This window comes from Austrofundulus limnaeus, unplaced genomic scaffold (assembly GCF_001266775.1).
Source record: "Austrofundulus limnaeus strain Quisiro unplaced genomic scaffold, Austrofundulus_limnaeus-1.0 Scaffold48, whole genome shotgun sequence".
NCBI lineage: Eukaryota > Metazoa > Chordata > Actinopteri > Cyprinodontiformes > Rivulidae > Austrofundulus > Austrofundulus limnaeus.
In genome coordinates, this window is record NW_013952450.1 from 1,619,133 (window position 1) to 1,635,362 (window position 16,230).

At 39.2% G+C, this 16,230-nt stretch overlaps 3 protein-coding genes across 5 annotated transcripts in view; 1 reads left to right on the forward strand and 2 right to left on the reverse strand.

Annotated features, from left to right (window-relative positions):
• spsb3b (splA/ryanodine receptor domain and SOCS box containing 3b) overlaps positions 1-5,462 on the reverse strand; it is a 9,814-nt gene extending 4,352 nt beyond the window's left edge. The window contains exons 1-6 of the mRNA XM_014008217.1: positions 5,111-5,462; positions 1,941-2,076; positions 1,410-1,590; positions 833-1,020; positions 634-736; positions 391-516 (exon numbers count right to left, since the gene is read on the reverse strand). Of these exons, the coding sequence (XP_013863671.1) occupies positions 391-516; positions 634-736; positions 833-1,020; positions 1,410-1,590; positions 1,941-2,076; positions 5,111-5,151 (775 nt within the window). The 5' untranslated portion in view covers positions 5,152-5,462. The remainder of the gene's footprint in view (positions 1-390; positions 517-633; positions 737-832; positions 1,021-1,409; positions 1,591-1,940; positions 2,077-5,110) is intronic.
• nubp2 (nucleotide binding protein 2 (MinD homolog, E. coli)) lies at positions 2,077-8,286 on the forward strand. Of its 3 annotated transcripts, none has more exons than XM_014008225.1 (7): positions 2,077-2,154; positions 6,173-6,291; positions 6,383-6,581; positions 6,921-7,075; positions 7,223-7,333; positions 7,434-7,503; positions 8,066-8,286. In XM_014008225.1, the coding sequence occupies exons 3-7, from the start codon at positions 6,428-6,430 to the stop codon at positions 8,203-8,205; spliced, it is 630 nt and encodes a 209-aa protein (XP_013863679.1). In that variant the 5' UTR covers positions 2,077-2,154; positions 6,173-6,291; positions 6,383-6,427; the 3' UTR covers positions 8,206-8,286. The 3 variants fall into 3 exon arrangements, with proteins under 3 accessions (XP_013863679.1, XP_013863677.1, XP_013863678.1); XM_014008223.1 differs by lacking the exon at positions 2,077-2,154 and adding an exon at positions 5,680-5,818; XM_014008224.1 differs by lacking the exon at positions 2,077-2,154 and adding an exon at positions 5,680-5,818 and having other exon boundaries at positions 6,176-6,291.
• A 296-nt stretch (positions 8,287-8,582) lies between these two features.
• atp6v0cb (ATPase H+ transporting V0 subunit cb) lies at positions 8,583-15,459 on the reverse strand. Its single transcript, XM_014008226.1, has 3 exons — positions 15,164-15,459; positions 10,533-10,716; positions 8,583-10,089 (listed from the first exon to the last, which is right to left on the reverse strand). The coding sequence occupies exons 1-3, from the start codon at positions 15,234-15,236 to the stop codon at positions 9,885-9,887; spliced, it is 462 nt and encodes a 153-aa protein (XP_013863680.1). The 5' UTR covers positions 15,237-15,459; the 3' UTR covers positions 8,583-9,884.
• Positions 15,460-16,230: the final 771 nt, after the last annotated feature.

Consider the following 16,230-nt stretch of genomic DNA (forward strand, 5'->3'; position numbering starts at 1 on the left):
CACACACACACACACACACACACACACACACACACACACACACACACACACACACACACACACACACCTGTGTGCACCAGAGCGGCAAACTCCTCATGATGACCAGTTAAAACATTTAGTCAACAGCAGCTCATCTATTTCTCCTAAATCCTAGATGTTTTGGCTTAATTGTTGCTTATAACAGGCTGTTGTCTGTTGTTTGTTTTTGTACACTTTAGCTTAGCTTTATAAAAACTTGTTTAATTAATTAATTTACCATTATTTTACCAGGCAAGTCCCATTAATCACTGTTATCATGTCAATAAAAGTAAAGTTGGCACTTTTTTTTTAGCAAATCTGTATTGCTGTAACCTTTTAATGGACARAGACACAAAGGTGTCAAAAACCCACCTATGCAGTGGCGGTTCTTGTAGAAAGTCAGGGTGCCGTGCCACGTGTCCAGATGCACTCCGATGATCGAGCCCTGACTGAACCGAGAAGAGAATTTCACTTTGTCCCCTTTGTGTTGGAGCAGACCTTTAAACACACAAAAACAGATTACTTGCTTGACCTGATTACTATAAAAGGGTAAATAAATAAATAAATAAAAATGAAAGAATATCAATTCGTTACCTGTCACACATCATTTCTTACCCGTGTAGGAAAGACCCCAGCTGTCTTCATCGTAACCCAGCAGGCTGCCAAAGCTGTATTTGAACATCTCCAGGTTCACCTCAGAGGTTCCGATCCCCACCATCTGCACACAACCGACCCCCCCATAAGAACAGACAAGATCAACAGTGTGAACACTTTAAGATGCAGAGCTTAGATTCTTTTAGAAACGGACACTCACCATATCTGTTCCATAGACCGGAGAGGTCATCTTCACCTCCCAGTAGTGCTGACCGTCTGACAGCTCCTTGGTGCCGCGGATGGCAGCCGTGCCGCAGCTGTAGTCTGAGTGAAAGCTCACCTTCCTGTCGTCACAGCTGAGGAACGCTCCGGACGACTTGCAGCACTCATCCCACACCCAGTGAAACCCTGAAGAAAAAACAAACAAACAAACAAACAAAAAAAAAAACTAAATAAATACACGCAAATGGGGTTATGATCATGGAGAAAATATTAAGATTTTCACTTTTGTTTTTTTTTTGCACTGAAGCCTGCGCTCATTCTGACTCATTTTGCCAGCATGGGTCACATATTTGCAGAAAAGGTCAACTAATTTAGTGTCAACAAWGCTGAAGTAGGGCTGCGCAGTATTTTGAAAGAACTACAGTGATATTAATGTTACAATAAATTATACATTATATGTATGACAGATTGAAAAAACAGAAACAGTTAAAATAATATCACCTTTTTTCTAATATTTAAATAATATACTTCTATTATTCTGTCAACTTTCTAATATTCGTGCATCTTGTCCTCACCCTGATCCTTCTCCCCACAGACACAGTCAGGGGTGACCCCCACACCTGGGCTGACCTCGTCCTGTGGCTCACAGAGGTAGAAGGTCTCCTCCATCGCTGGTGGCTTGCTGGGCAGGGGGACCACCTCTGAGACGCTCGCTGGTCTGTTGGGGTAACCCACCTCCCACTCCAAATCGCTGATCTGCACAGAACAGAAGCTGATGAGTTCACAGACGTGGCTCGTGTTCCGCTCATGCAGGAGACGRATGCTGTGACTTATGGTTTGTTATTACTCGATTGTAAATAATGGTAAATATCTTCCCCACATCCATCSTTTCTGCTACTTTTTGCTTTAGCTAGCCTTTTGCTATTTTTAACCATTTATTCTGCTTCTTTTTGTTTTTAGCTGTAGTTTGCTAGCTACTTCAAGCTTGTTTTACTACTTTTACCAACTCAGTTGCAGCTTCTCATTCAGTAGTCAGAATCCACAATTTCTTTGACTGAAAGCTTTGCTTCTCCACTAATCTCTAACCCACTCATGTCTTTTCTCACCTGTGTCGCTGTTTGGCTCTCCTGCTCATCACTGTCGGTGGAATAGTCTGCAGCCATGACATCTGTCTCCTGCCGCGTGTCACTCCAGGCCAAATGTCGAGTTCTGCTGTTTCTGCCTCGTCTCAGCATGGCAGCTCTGCGGACAGCCGGCACAAGACCTGGTGACCAGCTGGCAAACGAGCTGGAGGCCGCGTACTTCTTAAATTATGGGCCAGTAAGTAAGGTCAGGGGTGATCCCCGAGCACACATCTTATTTATTCAGGGATTTCTAGGCCATGATTTTAAAGGGATCCCCKATTAGTTGTAACATTAGACTTTATATGATAAACATATACTTTAACTGTAAAATAAAGACTGTAAAAATACTGTAGGATTATTCAGTTTTTATAGTTATTAAACTAAAAGTTTAAAAATGTATTACACGGACGGGGCCATTTTATTTACACGCAAAGCATTCTGGGTAAATGATGACATCAACTAGGTCCTCGGTGCGAGGCTGCTAGTGAGCTATATCCACCCTGAAGGTTAATCTTGGACAATATCTGATGATYGWCTCTTTTAAATGAAACCAGAGAGCAATGACAGAGAGGAGAAGGTAGAAATGACTCAGCCTGTAACTGAAAATATGGATGGAGGACAACAGAGCTGCTTCATGGAAGAAGAACCTCAGCTTAGCCTGTTAGCTTTAGCGTTAGCCCCGACGCTATCACCATATATATGTATTAGCTCAGCACTACACATTCTCCTCTCGTCACTGAGGTCCTCCATCCACATGACAGAGAGGAGAACGCAAAAATGACTCCTGCAACTGAAAATATGGATGGAGGACCTCAGTTTAGCTTGTTTGTAGTGCTAGCACCGAGCTAATACATATAGCGTCAGTGCTAGAGCAAAGGCTAACAGGCTAAGCTGAGGTTCTTCCATGAAGTAGCTCTGTTGTCCTCCATCCATATTTTCAGTTACAGGCTGAGTCATTTCTACCTTCTCCTCTCTGTCAACGCTCCCTGGTTTCATTTAAAAGAGTCGATCATCAGATATTGTCCAAGATTAACCTTCAGGGTGGATATAGCTCGATCACACCGAGGACCTATCCTCGTCATCATTTACCCAGAATGCTTTGTGTGTAAATAAAATGGCTCCGTCCGTGTTAAAATATATTTTGAAAAATTTACAAAACTAAACAGCCTACAGTATTTTTACAGTCTTTATTCATTGTTAAAACAGATGTTTATCAAATAAAGTCTAATGTTACAACTAATCGGGGATCCCTTTAAAATGTCTCACGATTGTGTCAGACAGTTCCAAAATAAATCACTAACACTCTCTTTATTTTAAATATGTTTCTGCCAAGCTCCTGCTGTCATTTTAAAGCTCCCTCCCCGTTCATCTGAGGCAGGCAGAGCAGAATGATTTGTGTGTCCTGGATCTCCTTTTTCCATCTCCATATGTCACACTTGGCACCAGGAAGTGCGTCTTCACACGTGCCGAATCTTTAAATCCACTGTAGCAGCGTGGAGGAAGGCTAGCTTTATTCAGCAAGTTTTATTGGCCCACAACGTGAGTCAGCATTGACAGAATGCACAGAAGGGCACTTTTAAACCAAGATCTTTTTTGTTTGTTATGAATTTGAGTTTGTTTGTTTTGTTTTTTTTACTTTGAAAATAACATCATGTACAACCACAAGCAATACTGCGCAATCAAATGAGTTGTTGGGAATGACTCAGCTATTGCCACAACAGATTTTAGCRCAGTATTTTTTTAAACTGGCTGAGTTAGAGCTTTGTTTTCGTTAGCCACGTTTTGTTAACTGTGGTGGCCATCTTGAATTGGATGCCGATCAAATAGAAACATAACACGCAGTGACTGCTGTCCGAAGGTTTCGCTAGAATCCGTYCCGTCATTCTGGAAATGTTTTGCTAACAAACAAAACTGAATCCAACAGTTGCTGATGTSTTTAATCAAATATCTTGTGCATTCATCTCATTCGCTTCAAATTTTATCTACATGCCTATAAAATTAACTGCAATTTACTGATCTTTGCGTTTTCAAAAGGTCAGTTTGTGTGGCAGTCAGCTTGAATTAAATTGGCTCCAAAAGGTAATGGAACATAGATGTTCAACTAATGATTRTTTTCTAAAAGTTTCATCAAAATCCATCAAGTAGTTTGTGAGATAATTTGCTAACAGACACCTCAGAATTTGTGCTGATCAGTTTCAAATTCTACCACACCAAACTTKAGCTCAATAAATGTAAAACTGATTAAAAAATGTCATCTTGAATTGAGTCGGTTCTAAAAATTTATCAGTTGTGTATGCACATTCAACGATTACTTTTATAAAGYTGTATTATAATCGGCCCACTGGTTTATACTGGCTAAAACGGTCGAACATTTCAGCCTTCAAACCAGATGACAGCTGATTCGTTGACCAAAAATAGATGATTAATGTGGTTTTTAGTGATATCAAACCCTAGTGTTGAGCTGTTTACTGTCTCCACAGACACTAATCATTACAATCAATTCCCTCAGTTAAAGCTCTGTTTTSTGAAATGCAACCCCTCGCAATAAAACTCACAGACAAAAAAACACACTTGCTTCATATTACATTTATCCTCGTTGTTCCAGGTATAACAGATCTGTTATCTTCACTGTAATAACATTAAGTTGACCGTTCTGGACCTGACGCCAGGCCCTGAACGCAGCAGCTGGTTGCTGCTTACAGGCAGGTGCAGCAGATGACTGCCATTAGTTTAGATTAGCCAGTCTRGAGCAAGTCTCATTTTAATTGAGCCTTACCCTATATACTCCAAACGCATCATCTGGAGGTCTGAGTCAGGATGGTACATTGTTGAGTCAGTGTGTTGATGGATATGATRTCAATTTAGCCGTCAATGGACAGCAGTGTGTGTAACCTTTATTATATTACGTTTGTTCAGATGTAAACTCAGTTTTTAGCTCTCATGCCTGGTTATCTTAATCTCCATTGCCTCACATCATCAACATCATCATCATCATCATCATCATCATCATCATCATCATCATCAACAACAACAACAACAACAACTGAGGGCTAAAAGTTCATAAACATCCCACTAGTTTTCCAAGTTGCTTCATCCTAAAACAAGCAGACACGCAGCAGTGTAACTGAACAGAAATGAGGTTATGTTCTTACCTTACACTGGTCTTCCTGTACACTGTCTTGCAGTGCCTCATTTGCCTGCCTGTCCTCCTGTGTGACAGCTGCAGTGTGCACTCTGTCCCACTTCCAGGCAGGATAGACGTAAACACAACTTCTCCACTCCTTCGCTCAGCTCCTATTGGATTACAGCTGAGCGGAGGAGGAGTTCGTGGAAATTGATCTGGCTACGTCTGCTTGAATGCTAATATCAAGACGCATGTGAGGTTCTGATTATCTCAGCATTTTGTAGACGTATCGTGTGAGATTCYGATTATCTCAGCATTTTGTACAAGAAAAAAATGTTTTCCAAACGTCTGGCTTTTGGAACAACTCTACAGCGATTTTTTTTTTAATATTAAGAAGTTACCACAAATTTGCAAACATTGTAGTTTAAACAGCTATAAATTTATATTTAAATTAGTGTTTATTTCAACTATTGATTGTCCAGGTGCTCAGTTTAGTATTGTTATTTTTCATTAAACATACATAAATGATAAGTGGTGCTACAGTTTTAGGGGTACATGAATGCACCATTCCTTCGATCCCGTAGCCTATTGGTTGCTCAAGAAAAGAGGCGGGACAAACATGGAAAACGAGCTTCATGATTGGAGGATAGGATTAGTGCGTGACGATACCGGAAACTTGTTTTCTCTGTTTCCGTGGAGTAGTAGCTGGTTATCTGAAATATGGAGCATAATAATGGTATGTCTGTGTAATATATTTGTTAAAATAAACATAAACTAAAGTTTTAGCGGTACTTATAGCTTCATATGAGCAAGCCAGGAAACTGCAACAGACCGGGGTCTCAAGTCATTTGTTAGCTTAGGTAACTCAACTTCAACTCGGTCACATGCTGCTAAGACTGATATTATTATTCAGGATTTATTATAAAAGTTGCCCAAACCACACACATGTCCTCTAACAATTTTGCGTTTATAAATAAATGTCGTTACTTACTAATTGTAAGCATTAGCTGCGATATTTGTACCAAAAATGAAAAATTAGCTCATAGCTAATCATTATTATTAGCATTAACCAAACTCCTCTTTCATTTAGAAGTTGGGAACTTGGCCCAGGTTCGGCATGTTGTTCTGGTGCTGTCAGGGAAGGGAGGTGTGGGAAAGAGCACCATCACCACAGAGTTGGCCCTGGCTCTCAGGCATTCRGGGAAAAAGGTGAGCTTCCATACCTGGCTGGTTTCATCATTACGTCACGTTAAGCAGGTGAATTAAATGACARTTTGACCAAAGGCTTGTTGTTTGTCAGGTTGGTATCCTGGATGTTGACCTTTGTGGGCCCAGTATTCCCAAGATGCTGAGTGTGAGCCGGCCCGAGGTGCACCAGTGTGACTCAGGCTGGGTACCAGTGTACACGGATCCACAGAAGAGTCTGGCTCTTATGTCCATTGGTTTCCTGATGGAAGACCCAGATGAAGCTGTGGTGTGGAGGGGGCCAAAGAAAAATGGTATTATTGTCAATTTAAGTAATTGTAAAGCACCCCCCCCCCCACTATGACTTTAATTGAACTTGCGCATATTTAGGGGTGTAAATTTGCATAATTTACTTGATGAAAGCTAAGGTCTTGGTCTACAGGAGTGTGGTTCATTTATCACTTTTGTTAGATTTAGGCAGTCATATCAGGGTAAAAAAACACTGAAAAGTTAAGTTTTTCTTTACCTTGGGAGAAAATAATTGTGCTTCAAAATGTAAAATACTTATGTGATGTAATTTCTAAAAAAAAAATGAGCATTAGGATTTTGCTCTTGAGCTTGCATATTTCATGTCTGCATACTTCTTCCTACAGCTTTGATTGGCCAGTTTGTGTCAGACGTTGCATGGGGGGAGCTGGATGTGCTGCTGGTGGACACGCCGCCGGGGACGTCCGATGAACACATGGCCGTACTGGAAAACTTTAAAAAACACAGAGTGGATGGAGCCATTTTGGTCACCACGCCTCAGGTAAACAGTAAGAGCCTAATGTTTGAGGGGGTGATACGACCCACCACGTTCTGCGTTTATAGGAACTTGTACCCTTTTCACCTCTATGTAAGCTGATGTAGTAAAGGATACAATTACATCCACTTAGCCTATTTCGTGTTACTACAGGCAGTGTCAACAGGAGATGTGAGGAGAGAAGTCACCTTCTGTAAGAAAACAGGTCTTYGTATCCTGGGAATCGTAGAGAATATGAGCGGCTTTGTTTGTCCACATTGCTCGGTGAGTAATCCCTATTCATTTTAATATTACCCAACTCTGTCGGAAAGTTTCTCATTTAATGCTGCTGGGTTATTTATTTTGTTTGTTTTTTGATTTACAGGAGTGCAGCAACATATTTTCAAAGGGTGGTGGTGAAGAACTGGCTGAACTAACCGGATCTGTGTTCTTAGGTGAGACAGATGGCAGTGAGCTGTTTGTAATGTCAGCCTGCAGCCACAAGAGCTCGCTACACAATATGAACGACCTTACAATTTTTAACATTTGGACGCTTTTGCATCACTGCCACCATAAACTGGCCTGTTCAAATTCTAATGTTGTGAAGGTGTAGGTTGCTGGATTGGATAGGATTAAAAAAAAAAACATTTTGGGGAAAATTAGTGGGTTAAATAACTTCCTTTGGTGGTAACCAGCTTTGTTTGCAGTCCTGAGTAATGATGCACCCTATAGATTTGTCAGTAGCTCACAACTATCCTGCAWAGTAAGCTAATGTTAACCTGGTGTATTTAGTACATTAGAACACATTTCATTCTATTTAAGTAATTGTTTTTGTAATATTTGTTGATACTCGTGAACACTGTTGTATCCTTTTAATTGTAAATTATTTTTATTTTATGTCGTGGGCTGCTGACCTCTTGGCCAKGTTATCCTTGGAAAAGAGATCTTGAACTCAGTGGGTTTTATCTGGTTAAATAAGTGATTGGTTGAACTGAAATGTGGATCCTTTCTCTTCAGGTTCTGTGCCTCTGGATCCTCTTCTCTGCGCCAGTTTAGAGGAAGGCAAAGACTTCACCCAGTCATTTCCTGACAGCGCCACATTCAGCACCATCAGCAGTATTTCTCAAACTCTGCTCAAAAGCCTCGAAACAGATTGAATCAAGTTGCAGTTAGTTGTATTTTTTGTAGATAGATGCTGTTCCAATGTAGCTAAAATAAAATGCTAACTAATTCGGAAACGTGTTCTTTTTAATCTGATGCATCTCCAGAATACAGACATGAAGACTTTTAGAGCTGCTTTTGCCAATTGTGGCTCACAGGTGTCAAGTTTTGAGCACAGAAACTGAAAGCATAAAATAACTTCATTTTTGTAATAGTGATTTTTTTTTTGTAAGTCTTATCCCCCCACCACATTGTAAAGTGTTGTGATCTCCTAACGTCCTTCCTTTTTTATGTTGGCCTTTTTTAATTTCTCTAGTTGCACAAGTTTGAAAATTAAAGTATGAAGTACTGAAAACACATTTGTGTTTGGAAGTCAGTCAAAAGTTAGAATCTTTAATTGTGAAAACGTCGATACATCAGGATAGCTTCAATATCAGCGTTTGTACAGGATTTTAGATTGCCGCTTCAGTAAAATGCACCAGCAGTTTCATTTCCAGAAAAAAAACTCCAGATCAAAATGGAAGAAAACTACAAGAAATCTGAACACGAACCAAYCTTCCTGAATCTAAATGATATCTTTTGTAGTTTTCCTTTTAAATCGTTTTGATATTGAAGTTGCATTCGGATCTGGATTAAATCTTCTGAAACAAACCTGCTCTGCAAGTTTAGATTCCAACAGCAAGAAAACACTGAACCCCATGCAGGATTTAAATGGCTGGAATGAGGAAGATGAGGTACAGCCACAGATGAAACGGGAGGTCGTGAAGAAGAGTGGAGAGAGGAGATGGAATGTGGAAAATTACACCTGTGAGACCCAACACAGGGCACGCACGCTCACACACACACACTTAATGCAAACAGCAGTACTACAGGAAGAAACACTGAAGTTTTTGAAGATGGTTGCGTTTTGATTAGAATACAGCTACACACAAAACTCCCACTCCACCAGCAACGTACTAAAAGGCAGTCTTAATTATTAAACCAAGATTTACATCCAGAGGAATTCCAACCACTTATCACAATTAACCCACAGTGCATTAAAATCTATCTATATAGATATTTATATGTCTGTATATAGATTTATATATGTAAATATATCCTGGACAATTAGACTTTCGCTGCATTTTAACAGATCAATGAACAATTTCTCATAAATAAAATCAGTGAAAAACAGACAAAATAAAGATCTTAAGTTCATACACAACTTTTTTTTTTTTTTTACAAGTAGATCCTCGAGATTAATTCAGATAATCTTACAACTCCGCCCTAAATACAGGAGGAGAAATAAAAGCTGTGCGGCCCTTTGGTCAGCTCTCTAAAACCAGAAGCCAAGCTGCCTCAGCTGGATTCAAAGCCTGAAATAAGTGGAGGGACAAACAGAAAAATCTTCATCTTACTTTTTTTTTTTTAACACGCACACACACATACAAGACAGACAAATCACTACATTGCGCATTTACAAGTTGACTATCAAATCGGGACAACTATACACATTTGAGAAAAAGACCATATTTATGGAGCCATTTTAAATCATTTTTTTCTCCACTTTCATTTCTTTCATCTTGCATGGCAGATTTTATTTTGTTTAATTTTTTTAATTATTCCCCCCCACTTTTACACTTCCTCCAGCAGCAACATAAAGGATCGATCTCGTAGTGGAGATGTTTTGGGGTGTTTACTTCGTGGACAGAATGAGGGCAACGATGAGCCCGTAGAGACCCAGGACCTCGGCAAAAATCAAGATGAGGATCATGCCCACGAAAAGCCTTGGCTGTTGAGCTGTGCCCCTCACGCCGGCGTCGCCCACGATGCCGATGGCGAAGCCTGCTGCCAGCCCACTGAGGCCCACGCTCAGTCCAGCTCCGAGGTGGAGGAAACTCCTACACAGACGAACATTAATCAGCACAAAACTGTTGACAAATGATCTGGCATTTAGATGTGAAAGACTGAAAATATTTAATATTTAGTTGACAAAGTGCAGCAATGGGAAATTCTTTAATATGCTTTTTTTTTTTTAATAAGCACAAAGGCTAAAAAAGGCTAAGCGTGATGTTACCTATCCTCTTCGTACTTAAAAAAATAAAAATAAAAAAGCAGCAATTTTATTCTTGTATTGCTTAGACAAATGTAAACAGAAACAACGCCCCCAAGCATTTGTGATGAGGTTAGATGTGCAGCTCTGGAGTTGGTTAGAACCATATAAAACGTTTCTTATGAGAGTCTGTTGAACAGTACAACTATTAAATCATTAATTGGTGAAATCAGCTTTAAATATGTGTTTCACATAAAAACATAAATTACTAACAACAGACACTGAACTCACTTGTATAGAGTGATCGTCTCTGAGGTGTTGTTGGCAATCAGCACTGCTACTACCAGGCCGTAGATGGCTATAATACCGGCCATGACCACAGGGATAATGGACTTCATGATGAGCTCTGGCCTCATCACAGACATGGCAGCAATACCCGTGCCGCTCTTTGCTGTGCCGTAGGCTGCTCCCAAGGCTGGAGGGAAAGACCACAGACGACATGGTTAAACTAGAGTACAAATCATATAATGCAAGACACAACTTAACTGACCCTAGAAATCACAGGGCAGTATCTGAACAGTGAAGCAGAAGTGAAATAATAAATGGAGCAACCATAAAACCAACAGACTCAATTTCTTAAAAAATAAAAATCCAACATGATTAAATGTGGGGATTTCTCCAGCTGATGAACCGAAACACCACTTCTCATTTCCCACTCATGCGCATAAAATGCAACTAAATATTTGTGTCACATGTTTTGCTTTTTATCTGAAACTCACTGACATGTTGACTTTTACAAACAGTCATACAAGTAAGATGTTTAACCATTAACAGAAAAACAGCAACAGGCTTTTAACAGTGACATAAAAACCTGGGTATCAGAGAGGAACTAKAGTTTCATGCTGGCGTAACAGGTGTCGAACGTATTTTTCACAATACAGGAGTCTGTGGCAAACAATGCTGCAACATAACAAAGATAACAAAACACTTCACCAGAAAGCTTTGACACTGATGAGCAAACTGTGCTACATCACACACAAACAAGTCTAATGGCAGCAACAATCAATCACCCAGATTCAAAGCTGAAAACAAAACAGCTGCTATTAGTCCAGCTTGACAACTCGCAGGTGAAACAAGAAGTTGTTTACAATATCCAACAAAGCCTGTCAGAGCATGGCACTGAGCTGTGAATCAAAGACAAGCAGGTCTGACAAGATTTCTCAGCAATGTGCGATGTAATCACGCAATATGTTTACAACTGTCAATGAAAACATGTGAAAGTGATGACATAGCACTACATTAAAATGAGTCACAAAGGTTGATTAATTTTTTATGCATTTACTTGCATAGCCCCAAATCCTGCTTACAGAGCAATATTTAATTCATTCTCAAATGCTATTCATTTTAGATTCTACTTACAAATGACCCACACGTCTACCTTCTATGGCAATATTAATATTATCTAGGTTTTGTCTTTTCTGTGGCCATTTTTAATCTTTAATGGACTGGTGCATATTTTTCTTGGCTCCTAAAACCACAATAATTTTAAAAAAATCTGTAAAATCTTCAGCAAAATCTTGAAAAGCAGCTTTACTAAGAGAGTCCTGGTTCCTCTTTTCTCGTGCTCTGTGAGCGTGGAGATTACGGATGCACTGATATGAAAATTTCAGCCAATATCGATATAATTATAGCTGTTATGGCCAATAACCAATATTTACCGATATTATACAAACACACAAATTATATATTATATATATAAATTATATTATATACACACAAACACACTTGGGTCTTTTATTTTTGATACCGTAAATAAACGATCAGACCCCCAACATGGCTCCCAACTTCAGTTATTCCTGGCTACACAGCATAAATATCACTATCATGATCAAACAGATGCCGCTCAACCAACCATCTCCACTCCCAAAACAGAAACACAAAACTAAAAAGTGGGAAATCAATACCAGATGTTAATATCAGCCCAGTTTTACCTATTGGACCGATACTGATTTTCTAAAAAAAAAATAAATAAATAAATAAATAAAAAAAAGATCAATATCGGCAAATACCGATATTAATGCCAATATATCATCCATCTCTAGACTGGAGATGGTTCCAGTTAACTACACAACCACCCAGATGGCTTTGTGGCAGACAGAATGGTCAAACACAGACATGGCAGCTGGCCATGTTCCTTTCAATTCCCAGTGATGCATCACCAAACTGATGCCATCAATGCAGGTTAAATCACTCCAGTCAATTTAAAGAGATCTGCCTGATTGCAACGAGGTGCTGTTTCTGCTAACTGCAACAAAAGCAGAAAACTGTCATACTTTTCATTTTATACCACATGATCTGCTGCTGGACTAAAATGTCAAATTCCAACAAAATATTATACCTACTGCAGCAAATAAATACACAACTGATTAACTAATTTCCCCACAGAGAYTTTAATTCAAAATGGAAAACAACTGAAAAGGACATGTTTAAATTCTAATGCTTTGGGGCTTTTAAAACAAATGACCTGTCAACACTTTAACACCAACCATAACCACTGTCTAATGTTACACCTCACTCTCCTCACTTTTATTTTTTCATAAACTAGACGTGTGACAAATGTAGGTGACAACAAGGAAGCTGTATGAATCAATGATTAAAAGGCTCTATGAGTTTTACATGGAGGTTTTCTTCAACCGTGTGAAAGCAGAACATCTAGATTTTAATCCTAATCCTCCCATTTTAGGTAAAGAGCTTTCATGTGTTATCCCTGTTTAATATTCAAAAGATGGGATGCCCCGCATCTTGTGACATCAGAGCAGAAGGTGCCTCCAGCACTGGATGCTCTTACAGATCACACATCAAGCAGCAGACTGGAGAATATGATCAAGTTAAGCATTATTTTAATCAAAACTCCATGTCAGCACAGGCTGCTAGCAGAAGAAGCTATATCCGAGGGTGGGGACTTTGTTCACAATTTATTTTTAGATTTAGGCACACTGAAAAAATGACAGTCAATCTAACCAAAAGAAACGAATAGCAACTAAGAGGGGAAAATAAAATGTTTAGACACAGTTATTTGCATATATGCATTTTTAAGTGGTCAAAACCCATTTAAATTCACCACAAATACAGATGTAGCCATTTTCATGTTCTTATAAGCTAAAAGTACGAGTAGCAGAAKTCATAGTGAAAAATACTATTTGTGACACCCTGCAAGTGTTATCTGCTTTAAGCCAGACATCATATTTCCTCCCTCCACATCTGAATGCCAGAAAACACAACCCCTTTAACGACAACCGCAGTTTGAGCTGCTGTATGCTCCCAGCTCAGTGCATAATTCCTCCATCTGATTTTTCTATCATTAACTAACCACGTTCATCCTGCCATCACTTCCCTTTTCTTACCAGCATGATCCCCTCCCTACCAGCTAATTCCCCAGCTGTCACTCCCTCACTAGTTGTAYAAAGCAACATAACCAAGCTGCAATTTTTTTAAATCAGACATTTAACTTGTTTAAAATCATTAGAGCATTTTCCAACACTTTGCGATTAAGTGCTTAAGTAAAATTTCGTGGGTAAAATAAAATCCTAGTCTTAAAATGTCCCAGTTGAAAACTTTGAAAAGCGTATACAAAGATTATTCAACATTAAAACACTTTAGTAACTTCTTTTTGATTTAAAATAATGAAGCTATGATCAATGCCTTGAGCAACAGCGAGTCAAATTCTTTGTAAATGTTCAATAAGCAGCTAGTTAATTTTACATCAGAGCTGCACACATCACACCGGTCACATGTTGACATCCTCTCCCAACAGGAAAACTTGTGACCAGCATCTCTTGCTTTAAACTGATGGGAAACTAATGACAACCTGGTAAAAGRAGTCCATAAAAACAACTATAAAACATTTCAAAGTCCAGTCTGTCACACTTTACACTTATAAAAACCCTAACAACAACAACTTTGAGTATTTGTAACCAAGGCCAATGTATTTATTTTTGGGAAAAATATCCACATGTACTTTTTTGAACATATGCTTATTCTTTAGGTTCAAAGTTTACACGGATTTTTCGGAGGACCAGTCTGCACAAGTCTCATCATGTGACTTTTTCCAGTACCAAGGAAGTTAAACCAGGTGATAACGGCTTTCAGTGTTTTTAACCTATAGAAAATGTGATTTTTAAACAAGAAAGCAGCATTAAAATTAATAGTTGCACCACTAAATTTACTTCATAGTTTACAGGTAAGACGGCTATGCGGGACTACATAAACTTAGGACGCAAACTGATGCTGCTTGTTGACTTTTAGACACAATTTACACAATGGTCAATACAAATCATGCAACATATTTATATTTTAATCATGAAGGTACGTGAGAAAAACTGGAGAAAGTGATCAGTAAACGTTTGACTGCTGCTAGCTAGCAGTTTTAATCATATTATAATTTCAAATCACTATACACGATTAAAACACTGTTTTATATAATATTACCTTATTCTGATACCATAAAGCGAGCAAGAGCTTTTACTTTTATGCGCTTTCGTTTCATTAAGCAGTTAACGAACAAAGCTTATGCTAAGATCAATGCTACCTCAAATACACTAGTTAACTAGCCTTGACTAGTCCCTTCTGTTGTCSTGTGTTTAAGTATAAAAGGTTGTTAGCGATACATGTAATTGAAAATCAGAAAAATGTATGTTAGAAATAATGTTCAGCCGCTGTGCAGCTAGTATGCAGCCTACATGACAGCTCAGAATTAGCATTGAAACGTTAGCACTATTAGCTACATCGTTAGCTTTAAAGCGAGCGCCACGTCTGACAGGCACAACTGTTGGGATTTAAACACTCGTACCAGAAAAATAATGAAAATATTGACATAACATGAAACAAAAAGCTTTAAAATAATAAAAAAGAGGTATAATTACCGCTGAACACCATAGCCGCGGAGGCACCCATCACTGCGAAGAACGGTGAGTATTCGGGGCTTGAGCTCGACATTCTTTCTCACGGGATATTTACAAAAACAAAAAAAATATATATACAAAACTAATAATTACTAACGGGTCAAGAAAAATCGCACTTGGCGTGAACTAATCGAAGGCCACGGGCTGGTAATGCAATACTGGGTAAAACAAGAACCGTCTAAYCACCTAACCAAACTGTGTAAACGAGACAGTCACGACTCTTCGGATAAATACCCGGCGCAGCAGCACAAAATGGCGAAGCGGAAAGTATCACCTGACTGACCGTGTGGAAGAAACCATCTACCCGCTAAGGGAGGGGGGGGTGAAGAGAAACAAAGTTCGTAAACTACCTAACCCGTTTCACAATAGATGTGTATGACAAKTTACTTTACTCCTAAAAATCAAAAGACTTATTTTAATTTAAAAGTGTGTTTAAAACTGCTGGTAATCCCGCAACCTCTTTTTAAGTCACCCCCTATTAGTCACCACTTTGGTATGCTCCGCTGCAGGCTTTCCCTTTGATATCTACGTATTCACCTTTTCAGAGGCAGAGGATTAAAGGATGATGGGGAAATGCAGGGTGTGGAGACAGTATGATTTTTTATTTATTATTATTATTTTCACTAAACAACACTTAAATATTTTTAGTATTTTAGACAACAACTGATATTAGGCATCGTTAAATACTGACTCTTCTGCTGACACTTTCCTGCATTTTGCACAAGTTCTCACTCACAGCAGTGTTTCACAGGCACTTGTGATATGCAGCCATGTGGTGTGMGAGTCTGTGCGGCGTCCAACAAATGCAGGCTCTGAAATCCAGGCTGAAAAGGAGGACAAGACAAGTGAAGAGCCAAATTAAGATGGAGGGGAGCTGTGTATGACTCAGAAAGACCTTGTGCAGTACCCCTTTTTTCCCTCCATCCTGCTCTCTTTTCTGCATTGCATGGCCAACTCAGCACTACAGGACCCCTCCCCCCAGTATGGCCCCATCATTCGTGATGCAGTGTCTCCACATGCATCACAGG

Excerpts from the sequence above, each read along its gene's own strand:
- atp6v0cb (XM_014008226.1), bottom strand. The coding sequence starts at position 15,236 with ATGTCGAGCTCAAGCCCCGAATACTCACCGTTCTTCGCAGTGATGGGT. Across the intron at positions 10,717-15,163 it reads CGCGGCTATGGTGTTCAGCG|CCTTGGGAGCAGCCTACGGC; the intron begins GTAATTATACCT and ends CTTTCCCTCCAG. Across the intron at positions 10,090-10,532 it reads GAGACGATCACTCTATACAA|GAGTTTCCTCCACCTCGGAG; the intron begins GTGAGTTCAGTG and ends TCGTCTGTGTAG.